The sequence below is a fragment of the Rhinolophus hipposideros genome (assembly GCF_964194185.1).
Source record: "Rhinolophus hipposideros genome assembly, chromosome: 15".
Taxonomy (NCBI): Eukaryota; Metazoa; Chordata; class Mammalia; order Chiroptera; family Rhinolophidae; genus Rhinolophus; species Rhinolophus hipposideros.
In genome coordinates this window covers 54,418,373-54,440,726 of record NC_138061.1, presented here as the reverse complement: position 1 = coordinate 54,440,726, position 22,354 = coordinate 54,418,373, and the positions used below count along the sequence as shown (strand labels likewise).

The 22,354-nt window shown below is 48.7% G+C and overlaps 1 protein-coding gene across 4 annotated transcripts in view; it reads left to right on the top strand.

Annotated features, from left to right (window-relative positions):
* Positions 1 to 20,649, top strand: part of DLG5 (discs large MAGUK scaffold protein 5) — a 121,210-nt gene extending 100,561 nt beyond the window's left edge. For all 4 annotated transcript variants that reach the window (XM_081074163.1, XM_081074161.1, XM_081074164.1 and 1 more), the window contains 10 exons: positions 618 to 764; positions 2,118 to 2,301; positions 2,873 to 3,021; positions 3,521 to 3,691; positions 4,600 to 4,796; positions 14,821 to 14,964; positions 15,208 to 15,335; positions 16,584 to 16,693; positions 17,391 to 17,500; positions 18,908 to 20,649. In XM_081074163.1, the coding sequence (XP_080930289.1) occupies positions 618 to 764; positions 2,118 to 2,301; positions 2,873 to 3,021; positions 3,521 to 3,691; positions 4,600 to 4,796; positions 14,821 to 14,964; positions 15,208 to 15,335; positions 16,584 to 16,693; positions 17,391 to 17,500; positions 18,908 to 19,011 (1,444 nt within the window). In that variant the 3' untranslated portion in view covers positions 19,012 to 20,649. The remainder of the gene's footprint in view (positions 1 to 617; positions 765 to 2,117; positions 2,302 to 2,872; positions 3,022 to 3,520; positions 3,692 to 4,599; positions 4,797 to 14,820; positions 14,965 to 15,207; positions 15,336 to 16,583; positions 16,694 to 17,390; positions 17,501 to 18,907) is intronic.
* Positions 20,650 to 22,354: the final 1,705 nt, after the last annotated feature.

The window sequence follows — 22,354 nt, the reverse complement described above, 5'->3', positions numbered from 1 at the left end:
GTGCGGCAGGTGCATGGCTCACCACAGGGAGAGCAGGTTGCCAGCTGCCAGTTCTGGGCATTCTGTTCCCCAAAGAGGAGAGGTAACCAGCCCTGGGTTTTGGAGAAAGGACAAAGAGAGAGAAGATGTCTCCTCCTGAAACAGATGGCTGGGTCCCCCTGTGCAGCAGGAGGCCCCACGTGTGGGGCTGTGGTAGCCAGGAGCTGAGGCCCAGGTGGGATTCACACACAGAGCTCCTGTCCACAAGCAGACACTGCCTGTATGTGCCCCTGTGCTGGGAGTTGCAGGGCAGATGAGAGAAGGACAAGGCCATGCAGCCCTGCACAGCTCAGCGAAGGGAGCACAAACAGAGGGAAAGGGACAGCGAATTCGTGTGTCCTCTAGGTGACCTTCACAGAGGATCCATGGGTTACGGACAGGTAATGAGGAGAGAACAGGCAGATCCTGCAGGGTGGATGACCAGAGTCCAAGCGCCAGGGACATCTTTTCTCAGGGCTCAGGGCGCAGAGCTGTGTGACCTGGTCCCTGTCACAGCCCAGCCCTGGTCACCCGTGGAGAAGCTCCCGGCTGCTGAGGCCTGCGTGCTGCTCCTTATTCTTCCTGTCCTCCACCCCCAGTTCCCACCTGGATCCTGCCGGCGCCCACTCCACTGTTCAGGGCAGCGGGTCTGCCACCCCGGAGCACCCCTCTGTCATTGACCCGCTGATGGAGCAGGACGAGGGTCCCAGCACGCCCCCAGCCAAACAGAGCGCCTCCAGCTCCAGGTCAGTAAACGCGTGCTGTGTACCTCCCACCGACTGGCCAGGCGAGTCACTGTCCTGGCCTGACCACGTCCTCTGAAGGCCAGTGTCAACCTGTACTGCAGACCCTACCAGGCTGGCAGGAATTGGGGCGCAGGGGGAGCACGCCATTCTTTTTTCCTTCTTCCCTCCTCTCCTTTCTTGCTTTGTGTTTCTTTTTTGTTTTCACATGAGTTGTTCTGAGTTCTTCCTCTTCATTTTCTCCTCCTTTTCTCAGTCACTCCTTTTCTGACTTGGTCTGTAGACGGAAGTCCACAGTGATCACCCAGGCTGGCCCTGGGTGTCTCCCAAAGAGCGCTGGGTTTGCAGGGTAGACAGACCAGTGCCAGGCGTACGTAGCGCAGCTGACGTTCTGGGAAGGGCAGTGCAGGCCGATATGGAGTATTCCGGAGCGTGGCGAGGGACGGTGACAGCTCAGTCAGGATGAGCAGGATGAGCAGGGGTGAGCTGTGCGAAAGGTGGGTGTGGAGAGAAGTCAGCAGGTCGGATCGGCTTTTATGTGGGCGGGAGAAGCAGGGCACATACGGGAGCTGCAGGGGAGATGAGAGAGCCCACGGCCGGGGCACGCAGCAGTCAGGCTGCAGTCCTGGAAGGAGCCGTTTCCCTGGCACGGTGGGGCACTGACCAAGAATGAGGTAGCTCTGTGTTCTCTGCACCAGAGTCCGGCACGTTGGAATTTACCTGCCGGTGCATGGTAACCATTAGCTGGCTTCTCTCCTGAGGTTCCCTTCTTCAGACTCCATTGCCGTCCTGCTTCCTTCACTCAGTCTATTGCCAGCATTTCAGTTTCCCTCACTGCGTTGTGAGTTCCTTCATGGTAGGGGGTCCCTCTTCGTGGATTAGCACAGTCCCTGCATCTTTGAAGCTGCTCAGTAAACATTTGGTGAATGAGTTGTGCTCTGGACATTGGGACTGGCTGTAACTTTCCTTAGGCAGAGCAAGGTTAGGAAAACAGGTGCAATCCAGGTGGGAGAGACATAGCCTAAGGCATATGATTGACAGCCAGATCAGAAACAGGGGTGTTGATTTCCACTCTGTTCCCAACCCTTTGTCACTTGCGGCCACGCTTTCTCCTTTGCCAAAACTCAGCATCCTGCCTCCTCTCCTCTTCCCTTCTGTGGAAAAGTAGTGCTTCTAAGCTAAGTCCCTAGAACTGGAGCCTGCAGTGGGACAGATGTGCAGCTTCCTGTGGTCTGACACCTGGTGACACTTGGGAGCTAGCAGAAATGGTTAGGTCATTAGCCACTGTTTCATCTTTTTTTGTGTCCTCTTCCCTCCCTATGCATAATTGAGGAACTGAATTGTCTTTCTTGAAAGGATGGTGGGAGATGCCAACAAGAAGACCCCAGAGCCACGAGTCGTCTTCATCAAAAAGTCCCAGCTGGAACTTGGAGTGCATTTATGTGGTGGGAACCTGCACGGTGTGTTTGTGGCAGAGGTGGAGGACGACAGTCCTGCCAAGGGTCCCGAGGGCCTTGTGCCAGGGGACCTCATCCTCGAGGTGCGTTCTGAGCTGCCGAGCAGCAGGCCAGGCCCCACTCTCTCTGTGTGTCAGGCTTCCTGCTATCTCAGGTGGCACAGGCGGTGAAGGAGCAGTGTCTTACCTGGTGACCCCTGTCTGTGGCATGCTGCCAGGACGCTCTGGGCAGGTCCTGGGGAAGTGGGCAGGGCCCCGGCTTGGGCAATAGTGTCTGGAGGGAAGAAGGGTTGCCCTTGTCAGCAGCAGGACTGTGATCTGGTGGAGAATGTCATCTCCCTCTCACTGGGTCTCCCGTTGGATGGGGGAGCTGGGTCATAGGTATTGAGAGATACAAGACACAGGAGCAAAATGAAGTGTGGTGCTTTGAATGGCCCTTACTTGTGGGGGCACAGAACAGGGTTTCTCCTGGGAGAAGCCGTTGAGGGTAGACCAGACACTGGGCTGAGTTCTCGGCCTGCCTGCAGAGGGGAGGCAAGCAGATTCCCAGTTAATGGGAGGTTGAATCTCTGCCGTATCCCATCACCCTCCCCTCATGGGTATCAGAGCCACCCCTGGCTTTGCCCTCTGACCTCAGTCCCCCATCCCTGGGCAGTACGGTGGTCTGGACGTGCGCAGTAAGACGGTGGAGGAGGTCTACGTGGAGATGCTGAAGCCCAAGGATGGCGTCCGCCTGAAGGTGCAGTACCGGCCTGAGGAATTCACCAAGGTCAAGGGCCTGCCTGGCGACAGCTTCTACATCAGGTGCCGATGGCCAACAGTTCCAGGGTTTCGGGACCAGGGGAGGGGCATTTGGTGGCGACTGTTCCCAGTAAATGTCTCTGTTCTTGTCCCCAGAGGGTTGGGCAATGATCATCATTGCTTGGGCCCCAAACGCTAGCTCATGGTGCGGTGCTTGTGACGTAGAAGAACGCTCAAGGGCTCACAGGGCCAGATGGGCTGCCTTTGTAGGGTTTGGTGCCTGGGGGATTTTGAGACTGCAGAGCCCTGTTTTCCTGTGGGCTGTGCTCCTCTCCTGAGCTTCCTCTGACTCAGGACTGCAGATTCCTCTGCAGTGTGTGCCCACAGTGCCCGGAAGTACTGTGTGAAATGTGTATGGGGGACGGGCGCTCATGGCTGCCTTCACATTCCTGAAGGCCACAGAAAGAATGAAAGCAGTCCCAGGAGCCTGGTGGCCTGGGGTGTGGCTGTCCTCCAGCAGCTACCGGCCTCCTGATCCCATTCCCTCCGTCGCCTGGTCCAGGGCCCTGTATGACCGGCTGGCAGAGGTGGAGCCTGAGCTGAGCTTTAAGAAAGACGACATCCTCTACGTTGATGACACCTTACCCCAGGGCACATTTGGGTCCTGGATGGCCTGGCAGCTGGACGAGAACGCCCAGAAGATCCAGCGTGGACACATCCCCAGCAAATATGTGTGAGTGTTCTCCGTGTGTGGGCTTGAGGTCCCCAAGGGCGACCTGCGGGGGTGGCGCCTGTGGCACTGTGTCATGGTGTGGAACCGGGCCTCGGCCACTGGAGGACTCCTGCTGCCCCTCTTGGCTTCTGGTCCATACCTTTTTCCAAGATTGCTTGTCCAAAAATCTGCTCCTAGCCTAGTTCAATGCTGTACGTGAGTCAGTGCTACAGAGAAGCACCGTGGTAACTTAGGAGATACAGCTTTTATTAATATTTTTAACGCATTTATGGAGATACGCTCACACACCATGCAATTTACCCGAAGTGTGCAGTTCAGTACACTCACAGATATGTGCAACCATCGCCACGGTCAATTTTAGAACATTCTTATCACAGAAAGAAGCCCTGTACTCGAGCTATCCCATACCCTGTCCTTCCTTCTTCCCTGCAACCCTCCCTCAGCTCTAGGCAACCACTAATCTGCGCTCTGTACCTATAGAGTTCCCTGTTCTGGACTTTTATATGGATGGAATTATATAGTACATGGTCTTTTGAGACCAGCTTCTTTCACTTAGTATTTTACATCTGTCCATGTTGCCGCGTGAACAGTGCTTCATTCCTTTTTGTGGCGGGAAGCGTATCTTGTAATGTTTCCACGTGGAGACTGTCTAGCAGTTCCTTTTGGCAGCCATCTGAATATAGAAAGTGGCCTGCTCTGAGAACTTGTCCCCAGCACTGGTGATTGTGTTGTTCCCACAGCAGCAGTATCGGCGGTCCTCGGTGGTGTGGGTGGGTGAAGGGGCCATGTGACCTGCAGAAGAGCGTTGGAGGAGCCTGGAGTCCCAGCTTTCGCTCTCCTTGTGGGCGGGGCGGGTGGGTGATGGTCCCTGTGGCCTGTCCCAGCACCCCTGCTCCCTGTCCCCACAGGATGGACCAAGAATTCTCCAGGAGGCTCAGCATGTCTGAAGTGAAAGACGACAACAACGCCGCGAAGACGCTGTCAGCGGCTGCTCGCAGATCCTTCTTTCGAAGGAAGCATAAGCACAAACGCAGCGGGTCCAAAGACGGGAAGGACCTCCTGGCCCTGGACACCTTTTCCAATGACTCCATTCCACTCTTTGAAGGCAAGTGGCTGAGCTCGCTCTGCGGGCGGGCTCTCAGGATTGGCATTGCTAAGTCCCAGGAGCCTCACAGCTGTGACTTAATCGAGGTAGAGGCTTGCTTTGCTTTTGCACAGGAGTCATCGAGAGGTAGGTGCCCAGGTTGGAATGGCGGTGCTGATGTCTTCAGCCTACCTTCCACAGGATGTCGCTTCCACCCTCAAAGTCTCCCCACGGTCACACGTGTGTTGGCAGCTCCAGCCATCATATCCACGTTCAGGCGGGAGGAAGGGGCAAAGCTCAAACCAAGCGTGCCCCAGCTTTGTGACTCTTTCAGTAGCTTACCTGGAAGCCCCACCCCGCGACTTCCACGTGCATTTCACGGGCAGGGTTTTAGATGGCAGGTGGCTGGCCTCCCGTCATGCAGGTTCTGCTGGTAAAGAATAAAGGGACAGGTGTTGAGTGGGCAGCAGGCAGTCTCTGCTCAGTGCATTGCTTCTGGTTCGTTTTGGAGGATATTACAGGCTACTTGGTGGTGACCAAGGACCACCGTTCTCTGCAGATCTTTGTCCTTTTCTGGCCTCACTCTTGTGTCTGTTAATGGTTCTTACAACATCCACCTGGGGCTGCAGATTAGGGAGTATCAGACATCCCGGCCGCCCTTGTGGAAAGGCTGCATTTGTCCTGTAAAGCAGGAGGCTTTTGTGACTGCTGCTCAGGGCCCCTGGTGTGTGTCCCCTGTCCCAGACTGTGTGCCCTTCTGGGGGGAGGTGGCAGTGAGCAGCAGGGGGTGGGGCAGCCAGTTTCCTGCTTCCCTCTCTTCCTCCCCTCCTTCCTTATTTTTAAAATTATTATTATTATTATTATTATTATTATTATTATTATTATTGGGGAATATTGGGGACAGTGTGTTTCTCCAGGGCTCATCAGCTCCAAGTTGTTGTCTTTCAATCTAGTTGTGGAGGGCGCAGCTCACAGGCCCAGGTGGGAATCAAACCAGCAACCCCGTTGCCAAGAGCTCCCACTCTCATCAACAGCCATCCAGCGGCCTCCTTCCTTATTTTTTAAATTAAGGCCGTAGGCACAGTGAATTGAGTGAATCCCACCTTTGTTCCTGGCTCACTGTCACTGTCAGTACAGGGGTTGGCATACCACAGCCTATAGGCCAAATCTGGTCATCTGCCTGTTTTTTTGTGTGGCCTGCAAGCTAAGAAAAGGTTCTTAGATTTTAAAATGTAGAAAAGACCGTTAGCCTTTAGGCAATAATAGTTGCTCCTTCAAAACCTAAAGTATTTACTATCTTGCCCTTTACAGAAAAGTCTGCTGATCTCTTGAGCAAGGCAAGGTTAATCGCTTGTTTAGTTTTTTTTTTTTTTTTTGATTTGTTTCTTTTATTTCTTTGATCTCCACTTTCATATTCCCCCTTCTCTTTTCTCACATACACACCATCTCTGGTATATGTTCAATGGATATATTTGTATCTTTGAAATTTGTTTATTCTAGCCATTTGTTTATTCTTTTAGTTCTTCAGTTGTTTTCTTGCATTATATATTTTGAAGTTATCTTTAGGTGCATACACCTTTTGAATTGTTACATCTTCTTGGTAAATTGACCTTTTTATCATCATGAAATGTCCTTTTTTATCTCTAATAATATTTCTTGCCTTAAAGTGCATTTTGTCTGACATTATTATTATTATACCAGTTTTCTTTCGGTTAGTGTTTCCATAGTTCATCCTTTTCCATCCTTTTACTTTGAACTTTTATGTAGTTTTATATTTAAATGTCTCTTATAAGTAGCATATAGGTTTTTATAAACCTATGGTGACATTTTTTTAAAATTTTATTTTATTGAAGTATAATATACGTACACATATATTTATAGAAAAATGTTAGTTTGAAAAATGTGTGGCCATTGTTTCTTTAAAACTACTTCTGTGCTCTTCTTTCCTCTTCTTCTATATATTACTTCTTTGACCATCTCCTATACGTCTTTTACACGTTTTTCCCTCTTATATTTTCTGTCTTTTTTTCTGTCCATGCTTCAGCCTGGATGTTTTCTCCTGACCTTTTTCCTGTTCATCAATCCACTCTTCTGTTGTGTAAAATATGTTCTTATTTCAACATTGCATATTTTACTTATAAAATTTCCATTTGATAATTTTTGTGGTAAAAAAACACTTATTAAATCTACCGTCTTAACCCTTTTTAAGTATCCAATTCAGTAATGTTAAGTATATTTGCACTGTTGATCTCTAGAACTTTTTTTATCTTGTAAAACTGAAACTCTGTACCCACGAAACACTAATTCCCTCTTTTGTCTCCCCACCACTCTTGACGACCACACCACCTTTTTCTGTTTCTGTGATTTTGACTACTTGAGATCCTTCATGTGAGTGGAATAAATGTTTGTCGTTTTGTGATTGGCTTATTTTCCTTAGCAAAAGTTCCTCAGGGTTCATCCATAGTGTAGCATGTGACAGGATTCCCTCCTTTTTTAAAGGCTGCATAATATTCCATTGCATGTATAGACCACATTTTGTTTATCCATTCATTCGTCAATGGACATTTGGTTTGTTTCTACCTCTTGGCTCTTGTGACTAATGCTTGATGAACATGGGTGTGCAAGGTTGAGATCCTACTTTCTCTATATTCCCAGAAGTGGAGTGCTAGATCACATGGTAATTCTATTTGTAATTATTTTGAAGAACTACCATACTGTTTTCCATAATGGCTATACTGTTTTACTATATCAGCAGTGCACAAGGGTTCCAATTTCTCCACATTCTTGCCAACAGTTATTTTTCATTCTTTTGATGGCAGCCATCCTAATGGGTGTAGGTGGTATCTCAATGTAGTTTTGATTTGCATTTCTCTTAATTAGTGATGTTGAGTATCTTTTTTATATGCTTGTTGGTCATTTTGATGTCTTTGGAGAGTTGTCTGTGCAAATCATGTACCCATTTTTTGAGTTATTTGTTTTTTTGTTGTTGAGTTCTAGAAGTTCCTCATAAATTCTGGATACTAACCTCTATCAGACATATATGATTTGCAGATATTTTTGCCCATTCGCTGGATTGTTTTTTTCACTCTGTTGATTGTTTGACACACAGAAGTTTTTAAATTCAGTCTAGTCCCATTTGTCTATTTTGCTTTTGTTCCTTGTGCTACACCAGTGTGATGAAGCTTCTCCTTTATGTTTTGTTCTACGAGTTTTATAGTTTCAGGTCTTATGTTTAGGTCTTTAATCTATTTTGGGTTAATTTTTGTATATATAGTGAGATAAGGGTTAAACTTTATTCTTTTGCATGTAGATAGCCATTTTCCCAGCACCATTTGTTGAAAGGTCTTCATTTCCCCATTGGTGTAGTCTTGGTACCCTTATCAAAAGTCATTTGGCTGTATATGCAAAGGTTTATTTCTGGGCTCTTTGTTCTCTTTTATTGGTCTGTCTGTATGTCTTGATGCCAGTACCACACTGTCTTGATTACTGTTGCTACAGTTGTCCCTTGAACACCGGTTCGAACTGTGCAGGTCGGGCCCACTTACACGTGGTGTTTTTTTCAATACCATATAGTCGGCCCTCCACATACCCAGGTTTCCACATACCCAGGTCTCATATCCGTGGATTCAGCCAACCGTGGGTCAAAGACAATATTTTTGATCTGCAGTTGGCAATGTTCTGTACCATTTTATATATGGCACTTGAACATATGTGGATTTTGGTATCTGCGGGAGGTCCTGGAACCAATCCCCCACGGATACTGAGGGAAAACTGTAGTTAAGTTTTTGGGGAGTCAACATTATACCGATTTTTAACTGCAAACCCCTGACCCCCATATTGTGCAAGGGTCAGCTGTAGTGTGTTTTGAAATGAGGAAGGATGAGGCGTCTAATTTTGTTTTTCTTTTGAAGATTGTTTTGGCAGTTAAGAGTTCCGTGAGATACCACATGAATTTTAGGATGTTTATTACACTTCTGCAAAAAATACTATTGGGATTTTGATAGGGATTGCATTGGATGTATAGATAGATTTGGGTAGTGTAGATAGTTTAACAATATTGACTCTTCCAAACCATGAGCACAGGATGTCTCTGCATTTATTTGTATCTTCTTTAATTTCTTTTTGCAACATTTTGTAGTTTTCAGTGCAAAAGTCTTACACCTCCTTGGTCAGGCTTATTCCTGAGTATTTTATCCTTTTAGATTCTATAGTAAATGAGATTGGTTTCTTAATTTTGTTTTCAGATTGATCCTTGTTAGTGTATAGAAATGCAACTGAGTTTTGTATGCTGATTTTGTATCCTGAAACCTTGCTGAAATTATTACTTGTAACAGTTTTTTAATATAGTCTTTAGGGTTTTCTACATAAAAGATTGTGTCATCTGTGAATAGATAATTTTACTTCTTGTTTTCCAATTTGGATGCCCTTTATTTCTTTTTCTTATCTAATTGCTCTAGCTAGGATTTCCAGTACTACCATGTTCCCCGCAAAATAAGTTGTCCTTTCAATCCTACCCGGAAAATAAGCCCCAGTTAAGATCGTCAGCCAGATGGATACATTTGGTACGTTATGACGATGTTCCAGAAGTAGATGACATGATTGTATTTGAATAAATATAGATTGTCGTACATGAAAAAATAAGACATCCCCTGAAAATACACCCTAATGCGTCTTTTGGAACAAAAATTATATTTTCGGGGAAATACGGTGTAAGACCTGGTCTTATTTTCGGGGATATACGGTACGTTGGATCGTAGTGGTGAGAGCGTCCTTGCCTTGTTCCTGATCTTAAAAGGAAAGCTTTCCGTCTTTTGCAATTGAGGATGATGCTTGCTGTGGGTTTTTCATATATGACTTTTATTATGTTGAGGTGGATTCTTTCTATTCCTAGTTTGTTGAGTGTTTTTTTGTCATAAAAAGGTGTTGAATTTTGTCAGATGCTTTTTCTGCATCAATTGAGGTGATCATGTGGTTTTTGTCCTTCATTTTGTTAATGTGTATAATGTTGATGGTTTTTGTATGTTGAACTGTCCTTGCATGCAGGTAAGAATCCCACTTGGTCTTGGTATGTGATCCTTTTAATATACTGTTGAATTCAGGTTGCTGGTATTTTCTTAAGGATTTTTGCATCAATATGCACCTGGGATATTGGTCGATAGTTTTCTTGTGTGTTTGTCTGGTTCTGATATCAGAGTAATCGGAATAAATACATAGAATGAGTTTGGAAGTTTTTCTTCCTCTTTAATTCTTTGGGAAAGTTTAAGGATGACTGGTGTTAATTCTTCTTTAAATGTGATAGAATTCTCTGTTGAAGCCATCTGGTCCTGGACTTTTCTTTGTTGGGAAGTTTTTCTATTACTGTTCTAATCTCACTTGCTACAGGTTTGTTCAGTTTTTGGGTTTTTTTAAAGATTTTTTTTTTTATTGGGGAAGGGGAACAGGACATTATTGGGGAACAGTGTGTACTTCCGGGACTTTTTCCAAGTCAAGTTGTCCTTTCAGTGTTAGTTGTGGAGGGCGCAGCTCAGCTCCAGGTCCAGTTGCCGTTGTTAATTGCAGGGAGCACAGCCCACCATCCCTTGTGGGAGTCGAAGAATCGAACTGGCAACCTTGTGGTTGAGAGCCCACTGGCCCATGTGGGAATCGAACTGGCAGCCTTTGGCGTTAGGAGCACGGAGCTCCAACCGCATGAGCCCCTGAGAAGGCCCCCAGATTTTTTATTTCTTCATGATTCAGTCTTGCTAGGGTGTATGTTTCTAGGAATTTGTCATTTCTTCTAGGTTATCCCAATTATTGACATATAATTGCTCATAACAGTTTCTTAAAATCCTTTTTATTCTGTGAAGTCTGTTGTAATGTCCCCTCTCTCGTTTCTAATTTTAGTTATTTCAGTCTTCTCTCCTTTGTCTTCATTAGTCTGTCAAACTTTGTTGATCTTTTCAAAAAGTTAACTCTTGATTTCATTTGCTTTTTGTCTAGTTGTTTTCCTATCCTCTATTTCATTTATCTCTGCTGTTTATTATTTCCTTCCTTCTGCTAATTTTGGGTATAGTATGTTCTTTTCCTTCAAGTGTGTAAAGTAAGGTTGTTGATACGAGATCTTCCTTCTTTTTTAGTGTCAGCGTTTACTGATAGAAACTTACCTCTTAGTACTGCTTTTGCTGTATCCCATCAGTTTTGGTATGCTGTGTTTTCATTTTCGGATATTTTCTAAACTGCCTTGTGATTTTTTTTTTCTTTGACCCATTGGTTGTTATTGAATTGTTTAATTTGCATATATTTGTGAATTTTCCTGCTTTCCTTCTGCTGTTGATTTCTAGTTTCATTCCATTGTGGTCAGAGAAGACACTTTGTATGATTTCAATCTTAAATTTGTTAAGACTTGTCTTGTGGCCTACCATGTGGTCTCTCTTGGAGAATGTTCTGTGTGCATTTGAAAAGGATGTGTAGTCTGTTTCTGGGTGAAGTGTCTGTGAGGCCCATTTGGTCTATAGTGTTGTTGAAGAGCTCTGTTTCTTACTGATCTTCTGTCTGGTTCTGTTCATAACTGAGAATGAGGTATTGAAGCCCCTTACTATTACAATTGTGTTGCTGTTTATTTTTCCCTTCGCTTCTGTGTCCAATGGTGGGGCAAAGGTGTAATGGCCACCGTGATGAGAATGTATCTTAACCCCGAAGGACGATGCAGGCAACTCCATGGATTATAACAGCATTTATTATAGGGTAATTTACTTCCAGGGATGTAGGGTTGGAGCAGACAGACCCAGCAATCTGTGCAGATTATTCTCCACTAACAGACTCCGGTTACAGTACTTTTTAAAGAGTATAACTCAGGTACTGATGATTGACAAGATAAAGGGACTAAGAATGCAGCACGCGCCAAGGGCCATAACTCCTGGTGGTCTTGATGATGGATGGTTGTTTATGGTCAGTACTATCAGCAGTTTGATATTTATCTCGGTTGTCATGCCATTCCTAGCCGTTACTAACAGAAATATTGATAGCTGCATTGTGTACTTTTCAGGAATACAGACAGTTATCAGCCAGAAGGCTTTGCTATGCTTGCTAAGGACAGGAAGGTTGGTTAGAGGTCACTTCAGGGCCACAAATATGGAGTTGGTTGTTGTTCACAGCAGCCACGTCTGTACAGTTTGTCAGTGTTTGCTTCACATGTTCATATATACTTAAAATTGTATCTTTCTGGAGAGTTGACCCTTTTATTGTTACATAATGAATGTCCTGCTTGGTTGCTTGTGACAGTTTTTGTTTTAAAGTCTATTTTGTCTGATAAGTATGACCACCCCTGCTCTCTTTACGTTTTAATTTACAGAAAATATTTTTTTTCTGTCTTTTCATGTTTAACCTATGTTTGTCCTTAGATCTATAGTGAAGCTTTTGTAGACAGCATATAGTTGGGTCTTGTTTTTTAAATCTGTTCAGCCAATCTGTGTCTTTTAATTGAGGCATTTAATCCATTTACATTTTAACTAATTACCGATAAGGAAGGAGTTACTATTGCCATTTTGTTTTCCGTAAGTCTTGTAGCTTTTTTGTCCATCTTTTCCTTCTTTATTGCCTTTTTTTTTGTTTTATTAATTTTTTTGTAGTGTATGTTTTTGTTTTCTTCTCATTTCCCTTTGTGTATATTTTATAATTATTTTCTTTGTGGTTACCATTGTAGTTACCTAAAACATCTTAAAGTCACAACAATTCATTTCAAACTAATGATTTCAATCTCACATAAAAACTCTGCTTTACATCTTTGCTCCCCCATACTTCGTTGTTAATGACGCCAGTCACCTGTTATTTTTAACAATGTATTCATCAGCATAAGTTTATGATTGCTTTATGCTTTTGGTTTTTACTATTTATACCAGATTTAACAGTGATTTATGCATCTCTGTCACATTACTTCTAGATTCACTGTTTGTATATTTACTAGTGCGGGGAGGTTTTATGTTTCCTCTGGGCATTGTGATTCTGGTTGGAGCACTGACGGGCGAGACGCTCTCTGGCCCCGTGTTGTGTCATTATGAGGACTTCTGATGAAGCAGGTTATTCAGGGACGAACAGGAATCCTCCACATTGGATACCCGTGGTGTGCAATGCTAATAGTTATCACTTGGTCCTCGTTCAAGTAAGTTGAGGGGATAGTGACTTAATCTTCCTAAACAGGGAAATGGCTGCGATGTATCCACGTGTGGGGTGTTCAAAGGGTAAAAAAGAGATGAGTGTGGATCAATATGGATGCATTCCAGAAACAGCATTGAGTGAAAAAGGGAGCTGCAGAATAGTTAACGCTGTCGTGTCATTTTTGTTGAACGAACACACACACACACATATTTTCAAAACTTTCTGAGCACGTGTGAATCAACATGTGAGAATAACAAACATTGGAGGGATATAATTCCAGCGCATAACAGAGGTGACCTCTGAGGGGGTGTGGGGACCAGGACTGGAGAACAGGTGTCAGAGAGGATGTTTGGTTCTGTGTGCTCTGGTTTTTAAAAGCGGGATGTGGCCATCCATCTTGGAGGAAGTTCTTTGTCCCGGGCCTTTAGTTGGAAATGCATGGGTGTTCCCGGGCAGCAAATGTGGCCACCAGAACGCCCCTGCTTTGTTAGCAACAGATCAGGTCCCCAGGCTGAGAAATGCTGTGCAGAAAGCTGCCTAGCTGTAATGGAGATTCATCAATCCGAAAAAATACATCTGCAGGTGGAGTGAGGTAAGAGGAGAGACTGCTCACTGCCCCCTCAGTTCTGCCCTCGAGCTCGGTCTTTATGAAACTGAGGCGGCACCTAGCACCGACCTGTGTTTACTTAAAGCCGCACTGTCTGTCCCCTCTCCCCACCTCTCCTAGTCACGCCTGGCTGTGCAGCCGTGGCCAGGTATACCACTTCCGGGCCGGGCCTCTCATTGACCCTTTCTCACAAGCCCACCTTCGTCTCCCCCTCACCTCAGCTCTGCCCCAGCCCATCACCATCGCCCCGCGTCCTGCCGTGCTCTGCCTGCGTGCATCTCCCATCCCGCCTCCCTCCTGGGTCTTTCCGGTGGTCTCGTCATCCTCTGATCCAGCGTAGTGTTCGTTTAACCCTCCCTTTCCTTGGGATTACTTGTTTTGCTGCCTGGAGTTGTTGGGCACCTCTTGTATGGTTGTCTTGCTTGTCGTGTGGTGCTGTCTTGTGACATTGGTTAGAGTGTGAGCTTTGTAATGGCAAGGACTGTGCTTTGTACTATCTCTAAAGTGTTCCTGAGAGGCCAGCTCAGTGACTGATACCAGGGAGGTGCCAAGAAGACGCCTGTGCTGGTTTGGGGCCGTCTCTTTCTATTCTTTTGGTTGAAGGGGAGATTTACTACGTGCACCAGCTGGGATATTGGTTTGACTGCCATGGCTCAAGTGTGACAGGAAGCTTATTTCTCTGCCATCTGCAAGTCTGAGCTGGCAGTTGGTCCCAAGGAGGCAGCTCTGTTCTGGAGATTTTCCAGGTCCTTTTTGTCTTGTGCTCTGCCATTTCCTGAGGGTCGTCTTCATCTGCAGGGTCAGAAGTGGCTCACAGCACCTGGTCCTGTCCATTTCAGCCCATGGGAAAGGGGGCGAGGAAATAAGAGCTTCCCCTCTGCTCACCAAACTGGGCAGGTCTGGGTCACATGCCCACCTACCTGCAGGGAGGCTGTGCCTGCCCAGCGTCACAGGTTGCCTGTCTAGAGATCAGAGAGTGGATTGGGGTTGGGGGAGTAGGCGGCAGACACAGAAGGAAGAATTTGAGCAGAAGGAAACGCCGAAACAACTTGGGTGTTCACGGAGTGGGGGCACTTGTGCTGGACCCCACGAGTGACCGTGTCCCACTGTGCCCGGGACGTGGGACTCGCACTGCTAGGACTGGGCAGGTCCCAGGCAAACTGGGGTGAGCTGGTCGCTCTCCCTTGCTCTGGGCATGTGGAGTGAAGGGGGTGGGCAAGGCCAGGGTTCCAGTGCGTCCCCAGCCACTGTCCTTCCCTCCACGCCTGGCGGGGTCCCGTGACACTGCCCATCTCTTTCCTTCAGATTTGGTGAGTCTTGCCTATCAGCGGGTCCAGAAAGTCGACTGCACCTCCCTGAGGCCTGTCCTGGTTCTGGGGCCTTTGCTGGATGTGGTGAAGGAAATGCTGGTGAACGAGGCCCCTGGCAAGTTCTGCAGATGCCCCCTCGGTAAGGGGCCTTTTCCAGGCCGGCTCCCGTGTCCATGTCCACTGTCTCCTGGGGCTGGATTCCCCGGTGTTTCAGAGCCCACCTGACATGGGTCAGATCCGCATCTGGCTTCCAGTGGTTTGTCCGGAAGAGAGGACAGCAGGACTGGGCTCCTAATGGCCCGTCTGCATAGTGTTCTCCCCCAGAATGTGCCCCAATGGCTCACCGTGCTGGGCTCTCAATCCCTGTGTCTGTGCTTTGCAGAGGTGATGAAGGCGTCCCAGCAGGCCATCGAGCGGGGCGTCAAAGACTGCCTGTTTGTCGACTACAAGCGGAGGAGTGGCCATTTTGATGTGACCACAGTGGCTTCCATAAAAGAGATCACCGAAAAGGTACACGCTGCTTCAGACCGAGGGTTAGGCGCCTGTTGGGGCCTTGGCCTTGGGTCCTGTGCCTTCGGGCCTGTGTCCTTCGCGTTCCCCCAGCTTACCGGTGTCCTCTGGTGTGCGTGAGCCTGCGTGGGGTAGACCCTGTTGCTTCTGTGCGCTTCTACTTTCATAAAGAGGAAGCTAGTCCCAGGAAGTCACCCTGTGTATGGGTCACCTCTCCCCCTCCGAGGATGTATGACAAGAGCTTTGAGCTCTAGGAAGGGCCTCTCACAGAGAGGTCTACATCCGGGTCCCAGGTGTGGAGCTTTATGTGTGCCTTATTCTGGGGCCAGGGCACACAGCTTCCCTCAGGGCCCACCCCTGAGAGGGCTAAGAGCCAATGCTGTGCGTCTTTAGGCTCTTGAATGTTCTGGGGTCCATTTGCCAGGTAGCATGAGGAAAAGTGGGGACATCTGCAAGGTGTATTGGAAAGGCAGCCCTCGAGAGTGTGGGCATTCCTTGGGCTCCATCCCTCGTGGGCTGTCAGTTCACCTCTTTGGGCTTTGGTTTCCTCCTGTTAAATGAAGGAGTTGGCCTCTTACAGCTGTAAGTGTAGATGGCCCACTTAGAGTGGACGAGCTTCAGCCGGGGGCGCCCCAGGAAGCTAGAAAGCCTGCCAGTGGTTGGGCCCCCTCACTGGACCTTTTGACAATTGGGGAGACCCACAGGCACAGTGCCTGCAGCCTTCCCTTAGCTCACACTCTGCCTGGAAGCTCAGCGGACCCCGTACACATTTCAGTCATAGCTACGCAAAGACAGACACTCCCCTTCCCCGCCTCAGGCCCTGCTGAGAGTCTTCACTTCTCAGTTGCTCCGTCTGACAGAAGTAAGAGTTGAGGGCAGGCTGGAGCAGTGCTTTAAGAAGTTCCCTAGGTCTGGGCATAGGCAGGAAAGGAAGTTTTTAGGTGGCTGTGCAGAGCCCCCTCAGCCCTGCTCCCAGCCTCAACCCCATCAGAGCTGACAGCTTGTAGGCAGAGATGTTGCGGGTGAGCGTTCCCCATGGTTTATCCCGTGTAGTCTTCATGGAAGACGGTCTGGCTTCCTTGTTCACGGGTAGAACCGTGTGGAGAATGGCAGAGCAGTGTGAGGTGAGACGTGGGACCCATCGGTGGCAGAGAAAGGTGGGCGGGGTCCCAGCAGGGCTCCGCTGTTCCCGAGGCCCGGCTCCCCCAGGCCTGCCCCGGGCACTCACTCGCTGTCCATCCCTCTCAGAACCGGCACTGTCTGCTGGACATCGGCCCCCACGCCATCGAGCGGCTGCACCACATGCACATCTACCCCATCGTCATCTTCATCCACTACAAGAGCGCCAAACACATCAAGTAGGTGACGGGCTCGGCCGGGGCCTTGCTGGGCTGCTGTGGCGTGGGGGTCGGGGGGAGAATGCCAGGCCTGTCGGCTTGGGCGTCGGCAGCGCGTGCGGCACGGCCCTTCTGCCTGGAGCCCCTGCCTCCTGTGCAGAGTTGGGCAGTGTTAACCCAGCCCGTGCCTCCCCACCGCCCTCGCCCTGTCGGGGCGCTGCCACAGTGCCTCAGGTACGTGGAGCTCTGTCTGCAGAGCACCCCTCCCGTCTCCCCAGGCCCCCGTCTCCTTCCCCAGCCTCTCAGCTCGGTGCTACGAGGACACAGGAACTAGGTGGCCTGGCCAGGTCCAGCTCTGTCAGGAGCAGGCTTGTGACTTGGATGAACCCTTGCTTTCAGTGAGCTTCGTTTCCGTACTGGTTGGACCACCAGCTCCTGAAGGCCCCCCTCCCTATTGCATTTCTCTGCTTCCAAGCTTCTGGTACCTGCACTTGGGGGCTGCTGGAGTGTTTGCTCTCCATGTGTATACACTGAGGCGCCCCCTTCCTCCTTCTGCCCAGAGCTCCCCCTGGGACCTGCAGCTGTTGTTGTACTTTACGGGGGGGGGCATATGGGGCCCCCATGGCGGTGGAGATCCCTGTTACTCTGGTCAAAGGAAGGAAAGAGGAGGGCCTGGGGAGGTGAGAGGCTCAGCCTGGCTTTCTGGATGTCCCGACAGGGAGCAGAAAGACCCCATCTACCTGAAGGACAAGGTGACTCAGAGACATTCCAAAGAGCAGTTTGAGACGGCTCAGAAGATTGAACAGGAGTACAGTAGGTACTTCACAGGTAGGTGTGTGTCCTGAAGAGGAGCAGCAGGCAACAGGGGTGGAAACAGGTGTCCCAAAGATGGTGTTGTTTGAAGGGGTACTAGCCATGCTTCCTGGAAGCCTGGGGAAGGCCGTCGTAAGCACTTTCATTACAGGTGTTGTGATTGCAGGCACAGGGCAACGGCAGAAAGTTTACAGGTAGAAAGGTGAGCGTCACTCATTTGGCCTCAGTCATGGTCTGGCCTTGTGCACCCAGATTTTCACATGTTCAGTGGCAGGTCTCTCGTAGCACCGGTGCCAAGTAGCCTAGTTCCCAGGTGGGCAGCACAATGGTGGTGGCTGTGACGATCTGTCCCCAGCACCCTCCGGGGCAGCTCAATTTTACGTTGAAGTTTGGTGAAGAAAACCTGCATCCTTACGATCTCTGGTCTTTGAAACAAAGCAAACCAAGAGAAGCATGGCTCCCATTACTGGCTAGCATTTGACTCTGTGGCTTTCCATCTCTTCCATAAAATCAGTCATTTGTGATCACATTGTGGTCACAGAGAGGCAGAGACAGCGATTTTCATTAACTTCTAGAGGGAGTTAGGATCTGTTTTGCTGCTTCTCATGCAGTAGTTGGTCTCAAAATCAACCTTGGTGATTCTGTATGTGTGTTTTAATCTCCAGTCCATCACAGACCAATATGTTAAATACATTAAATTACTAGAAAAATGAAAATTTAAAACTCCAAAACTTACCAAATACAAACCTTGACTTTTTATTAGACTCGACAGACCGTTACTTTGACACATTTCCATAGCACTTTCTGACCACTCCCATCGATTTCTGTACATACCTTGTGGCAAGCAGCCCAAGCACGCTTTCTCTACCGGCACTGTTCCCAGGGGCACACTGAGCGCCCTGCAGGACCCGTGGTGTTGAAAGCCTGCAGTGCAAGGCTGGGCCAGAGCTGGAAACGTGTCGTCATCTTTGCTGGGGAGTCTCTCTGGGCCATTGATGCCCGGCTCCTAAATCCACCTGTTTCCTGTAGAATTCTGCTGCGGATTGGACCATCACAACACACCTGCAAACAGCTTTCCATTGCAAGACTAGGCAACCTTGCATGTGATGCAGGGGGTTAAATCCTGGTCGCCCTGTTACATGGGCTGGGGAGGCCTGGCAGAATTTGATACCGACCTTCATGTGAGCCCTTACTTTCAGCATTGTACTAAACAGCTGACCAGAGAGACACGTAAAAAGCCAAAGTCATTTGCATTCAATTCGTAATTATTTATCCTTCTTCAATTTCTTGCTGGTGGAACAGATGGGCAGTAGCTCAGAACAGGCAGAGAAACAGAAAGAGTGAAGGATGTACTTATTTGCCTCAAACCTGGGGTCTGACCCTGAGCTCAATGCTGTGTGTGTTTTGGGGGCTGTTTTGCAGGGGTCGTCCAGGGAGGAGCCCTGTCAAGCATTTGCACTCAGATCTTGGCAATGGTCAATCAAGAACAAAATAAAGTCCTGTGGATTCCAGCCTGCCCGCTGTAGGAGAACGCCGTGCTGTGAAATGACTGCAGCTTGTCTAGCCGTGTCAATAGCTGGCTCAGCTCTTCAGTGACTGAAAATAGAAGTTTGTCTGTATATAAGCGTGAAGGGGAAGGATCCAGGAAGGAGGCCTCCGGAAGCACCTCCTGGAGACAGAGGGCCGCGGACGAATGGGATCCCGGCCCAGCCCAGCAAACTGTCTTCCTCACACGTGTGCTTTAAGACAAAACAAACACAAAAGACTTTGATAGAGGGGTTCAATACCAACCTTTCTTTAGCCAGCTGATCAGAGATGCTGCAAAGAGAACCTTTCAGACCACAAGTTTACACGCCTTTTCTAAGTATTTGGTTGTTTATGTTTACTTGAACGGCCCCATGTTGTCGGTGCCCAGTCCCTGCCCCTCTGTTGACCCCCCGTGTTGCTTTGGTGTTGGTTTTGTTCCTGTTTTCAGCGAAACAACTCTGGAACCTCATTGGGGCTGCTTTGCTGTAGAAGGTTCTTGTTGGTGGGACCAGAGCTCTGACAAACTTTCTGCCCCTCGATGGCACCTCTCCTGGAAGGACATCACGCCCGCAGGTGTTTAGACGTCTGCGGTTGCAGAACTAGTGCCTTGTGGGGCCGACTTGCCAGCGGCAGTTTGGCAGTCTTACGGACTTGTCTCAGACTTCCCCTCTGCCTCCCAGGTCCTCGCATCTCTTCTCCATCTGTGTTTATCATTTCAGCGCTCTGTCCTGCTCTGTCAGAGCCTCATGGGTTCTGGGATGACACAGCTAGTTCCGGGCACGGTGTGAAGTCAGGGCTGATGCCGGCCATTGGGTCCTCTTTAGGTTCTGTAAATACGATGGCCTTCATCAGTGCAATGTTGGCCGGGTAGGTCTTAAACTCTGAAGAGGGGGGCAGACACATCAGCTCTTTTGGATATGACATCATTCGTGTTTCAAACTTGGAGAGTCTTTGGGAAGCGTAACGATTAGTGTCACTGTGAAAAATCGAAAAAGAGTGGGATCTTTCAGTCTTGGCTACAGCACTCACGGCATGAGCAGTACTCCATGAGGGGGTCTTTGTTCGAGATGTTTTTTTTTTTTTTTTGCACTTCTGATGCTGGATGTCTCTGGCTGAAGATTGGTTGTGGCTCCTCCCTCCACTGTGCAGCCTGTTAATAATAGGTACTGTCCTGGGCTCCGCGCAAGTATCACTGGGGTAGGACCTACATTTTAATACTGTTCCTGACATTTCATTGTACTAGCAAGAACTCTTCGATTTCATTTTATTCTTTGTAATTCTAGACACTAGACTGTAGTTTAGCCATACTGACATTTTTTAAAAAGGGATATATTTTCTTGCACAGTTGTTCAAAAAGAGACACGTTTCAGTCCTCAATGCTGCCCTTTGTTTTACAGGTACAAGTTTTCTAGCTCAGACAACTAAGACAAACTGTATAGGCTGTCTCGAGGTCTCACTCGCACGCCCTCTGGGCTGTTTCTCTGTTGCAGACAGAGTGGGATTGTGATGGTACAGTGTGCACAGGTACTGTTCTGACAGACTGGGATTTTCTGTACTAAAACCTGACTTTGTATCAAAAGGTAAACCGACTTTAGTACAATAAATAAAGGTCAATTTCTGTAACTTGTTTTGATGAGATACCTGTATTTCACTTGGTTTCCATCTTTCCCAGCTCCCTCAGCTTTCCTTTATTCCTGAATTCGAGATGGCTTTCCTCCCTTGCAGCATGTAGTGGGGAACTTGCTGCTGTGTGAGGTTCCCTCCTGCTGTGGTGATAATGGAGAGCCCCTTTGTCCTGCTGTGTCAGCCTCTCTCTGACTCCCTCCTTTTCCTCCCGGGTGACCATCTGCCCATCTTTCCACCCGTCCATCTATCCAGCATAGCATGGGTGGTGGTTGCAGCCAGGTGACTGATTTGTTAAGACTGGGATCCTGCCCTCACATGCTCCCATTCAGGTCTGCAGGTTTGGGCGGGGCCTCGAAAGGCAAAGGGGACATCAGTGGCCCCCAATGTTCCCAGTCAGGGCTCTGTCTGCAAGGGGCCAAAGCCCAGCCCCGGCCCCAGCGGAGGAGGGCCCCGCGGGTGTGGGGGCTGTCACATTGCCACCCAGCACTGCAGGGCTCTCGGGGCTCTCAGCAATGCGACCTGCATGGGCCAGAATGCCCATGTGCCAGAGTGGCGGGAAAGCTGGGAAAGGGGGCTGCGAAGCCAGGGCTGCCGCATTAAATGCCCCGAGGCCTGGGCAGCAGAAGAGGCCTCCTCTTCTGCTCTGTTTTGCTGGGAGGAGCTTGAGGGCAGTAACCTGGACAAGCCTCGGGCTGCTGAGGTGGCCCGGCCAGTGGGGGCAGACTTGGTGTTGGGGCCCCCCTGGTCCTCTCCTGCTGGCAAAGTTCCGCTGTGGTGGACCTGCCCTGTTGCCTCACCGGGGGCCCCCGGAGTCCTAGGGCTCTGCGGGGCTGTGGCGGTTGCGAGGAGGCAGGGGCTGGTGCAGCTGGCTGGGACCCAGGGCTCACGCCTCTGCCATGTGCACCCAACCCCCTCCTTGACAGCACGGACTCCATGCTGTTCGCAGCGAGCTGCTGCTCTGATTGTGTCACTTACCTGGCAAGTGGGGGGCGTGGGCGGCGTGTTTTAGGAACGGTTTCTTTTAAAGAGTTCAAAAAAAAATTAAAAAGAAATAATAAAAATAAAAAAATAAAGAGTTCAGTTTTGGTGCCAGAGCCTAACCAGCCTAACTTGTGGCATTATGAGTCATTTTATTTTCTTCTTTAGACTTTTTTGTATTTTCCAAATTTTCTATGGGAAACTTGTTTTTTTTCTGTAATTACAAGGTAAAAACCACTACACCTTTTAAAAACGGTGGACCAGTTCAATCTCTGAGCTCACATGCTCTTTCTGGATGCACTGAGACCTTGCACGGCAGAACCTGGGGTACACTGCCCAGCAGCACTGAGATGGGGTTGGTGCTTATCTCTAAACCAGGCTATCAGGTGGGGGTGGGGGGCGCAGCCACCTGGCTCTGCCCCAGGTTGGTGTCTGTTTCATGTGGGCTCTGATCATTCTGGAAAGGCAGAGCTGACTTTTACCTCCAGCCACCAGGCCTTGGACTCGGCATCTCGGCCCCCAAAGATGATCGCCGGGGCCCCTTCTGTGCAGACGTCCGTGCTAACTTCACTCCTGGCCTTGCAGAGGCTGAGTGAAACCCCAACTCTGGGAGCCTGGACACGGGACTTCTCAGGAGGCTGGAGGAGACCTCGACACCTAATGCTGAGGAGCAGAAACTGAAGGAGCCTGGATTAGGAGCCAAGCACTGGCCCAAGGCCTTGGGCCTGTCCTCAGCTG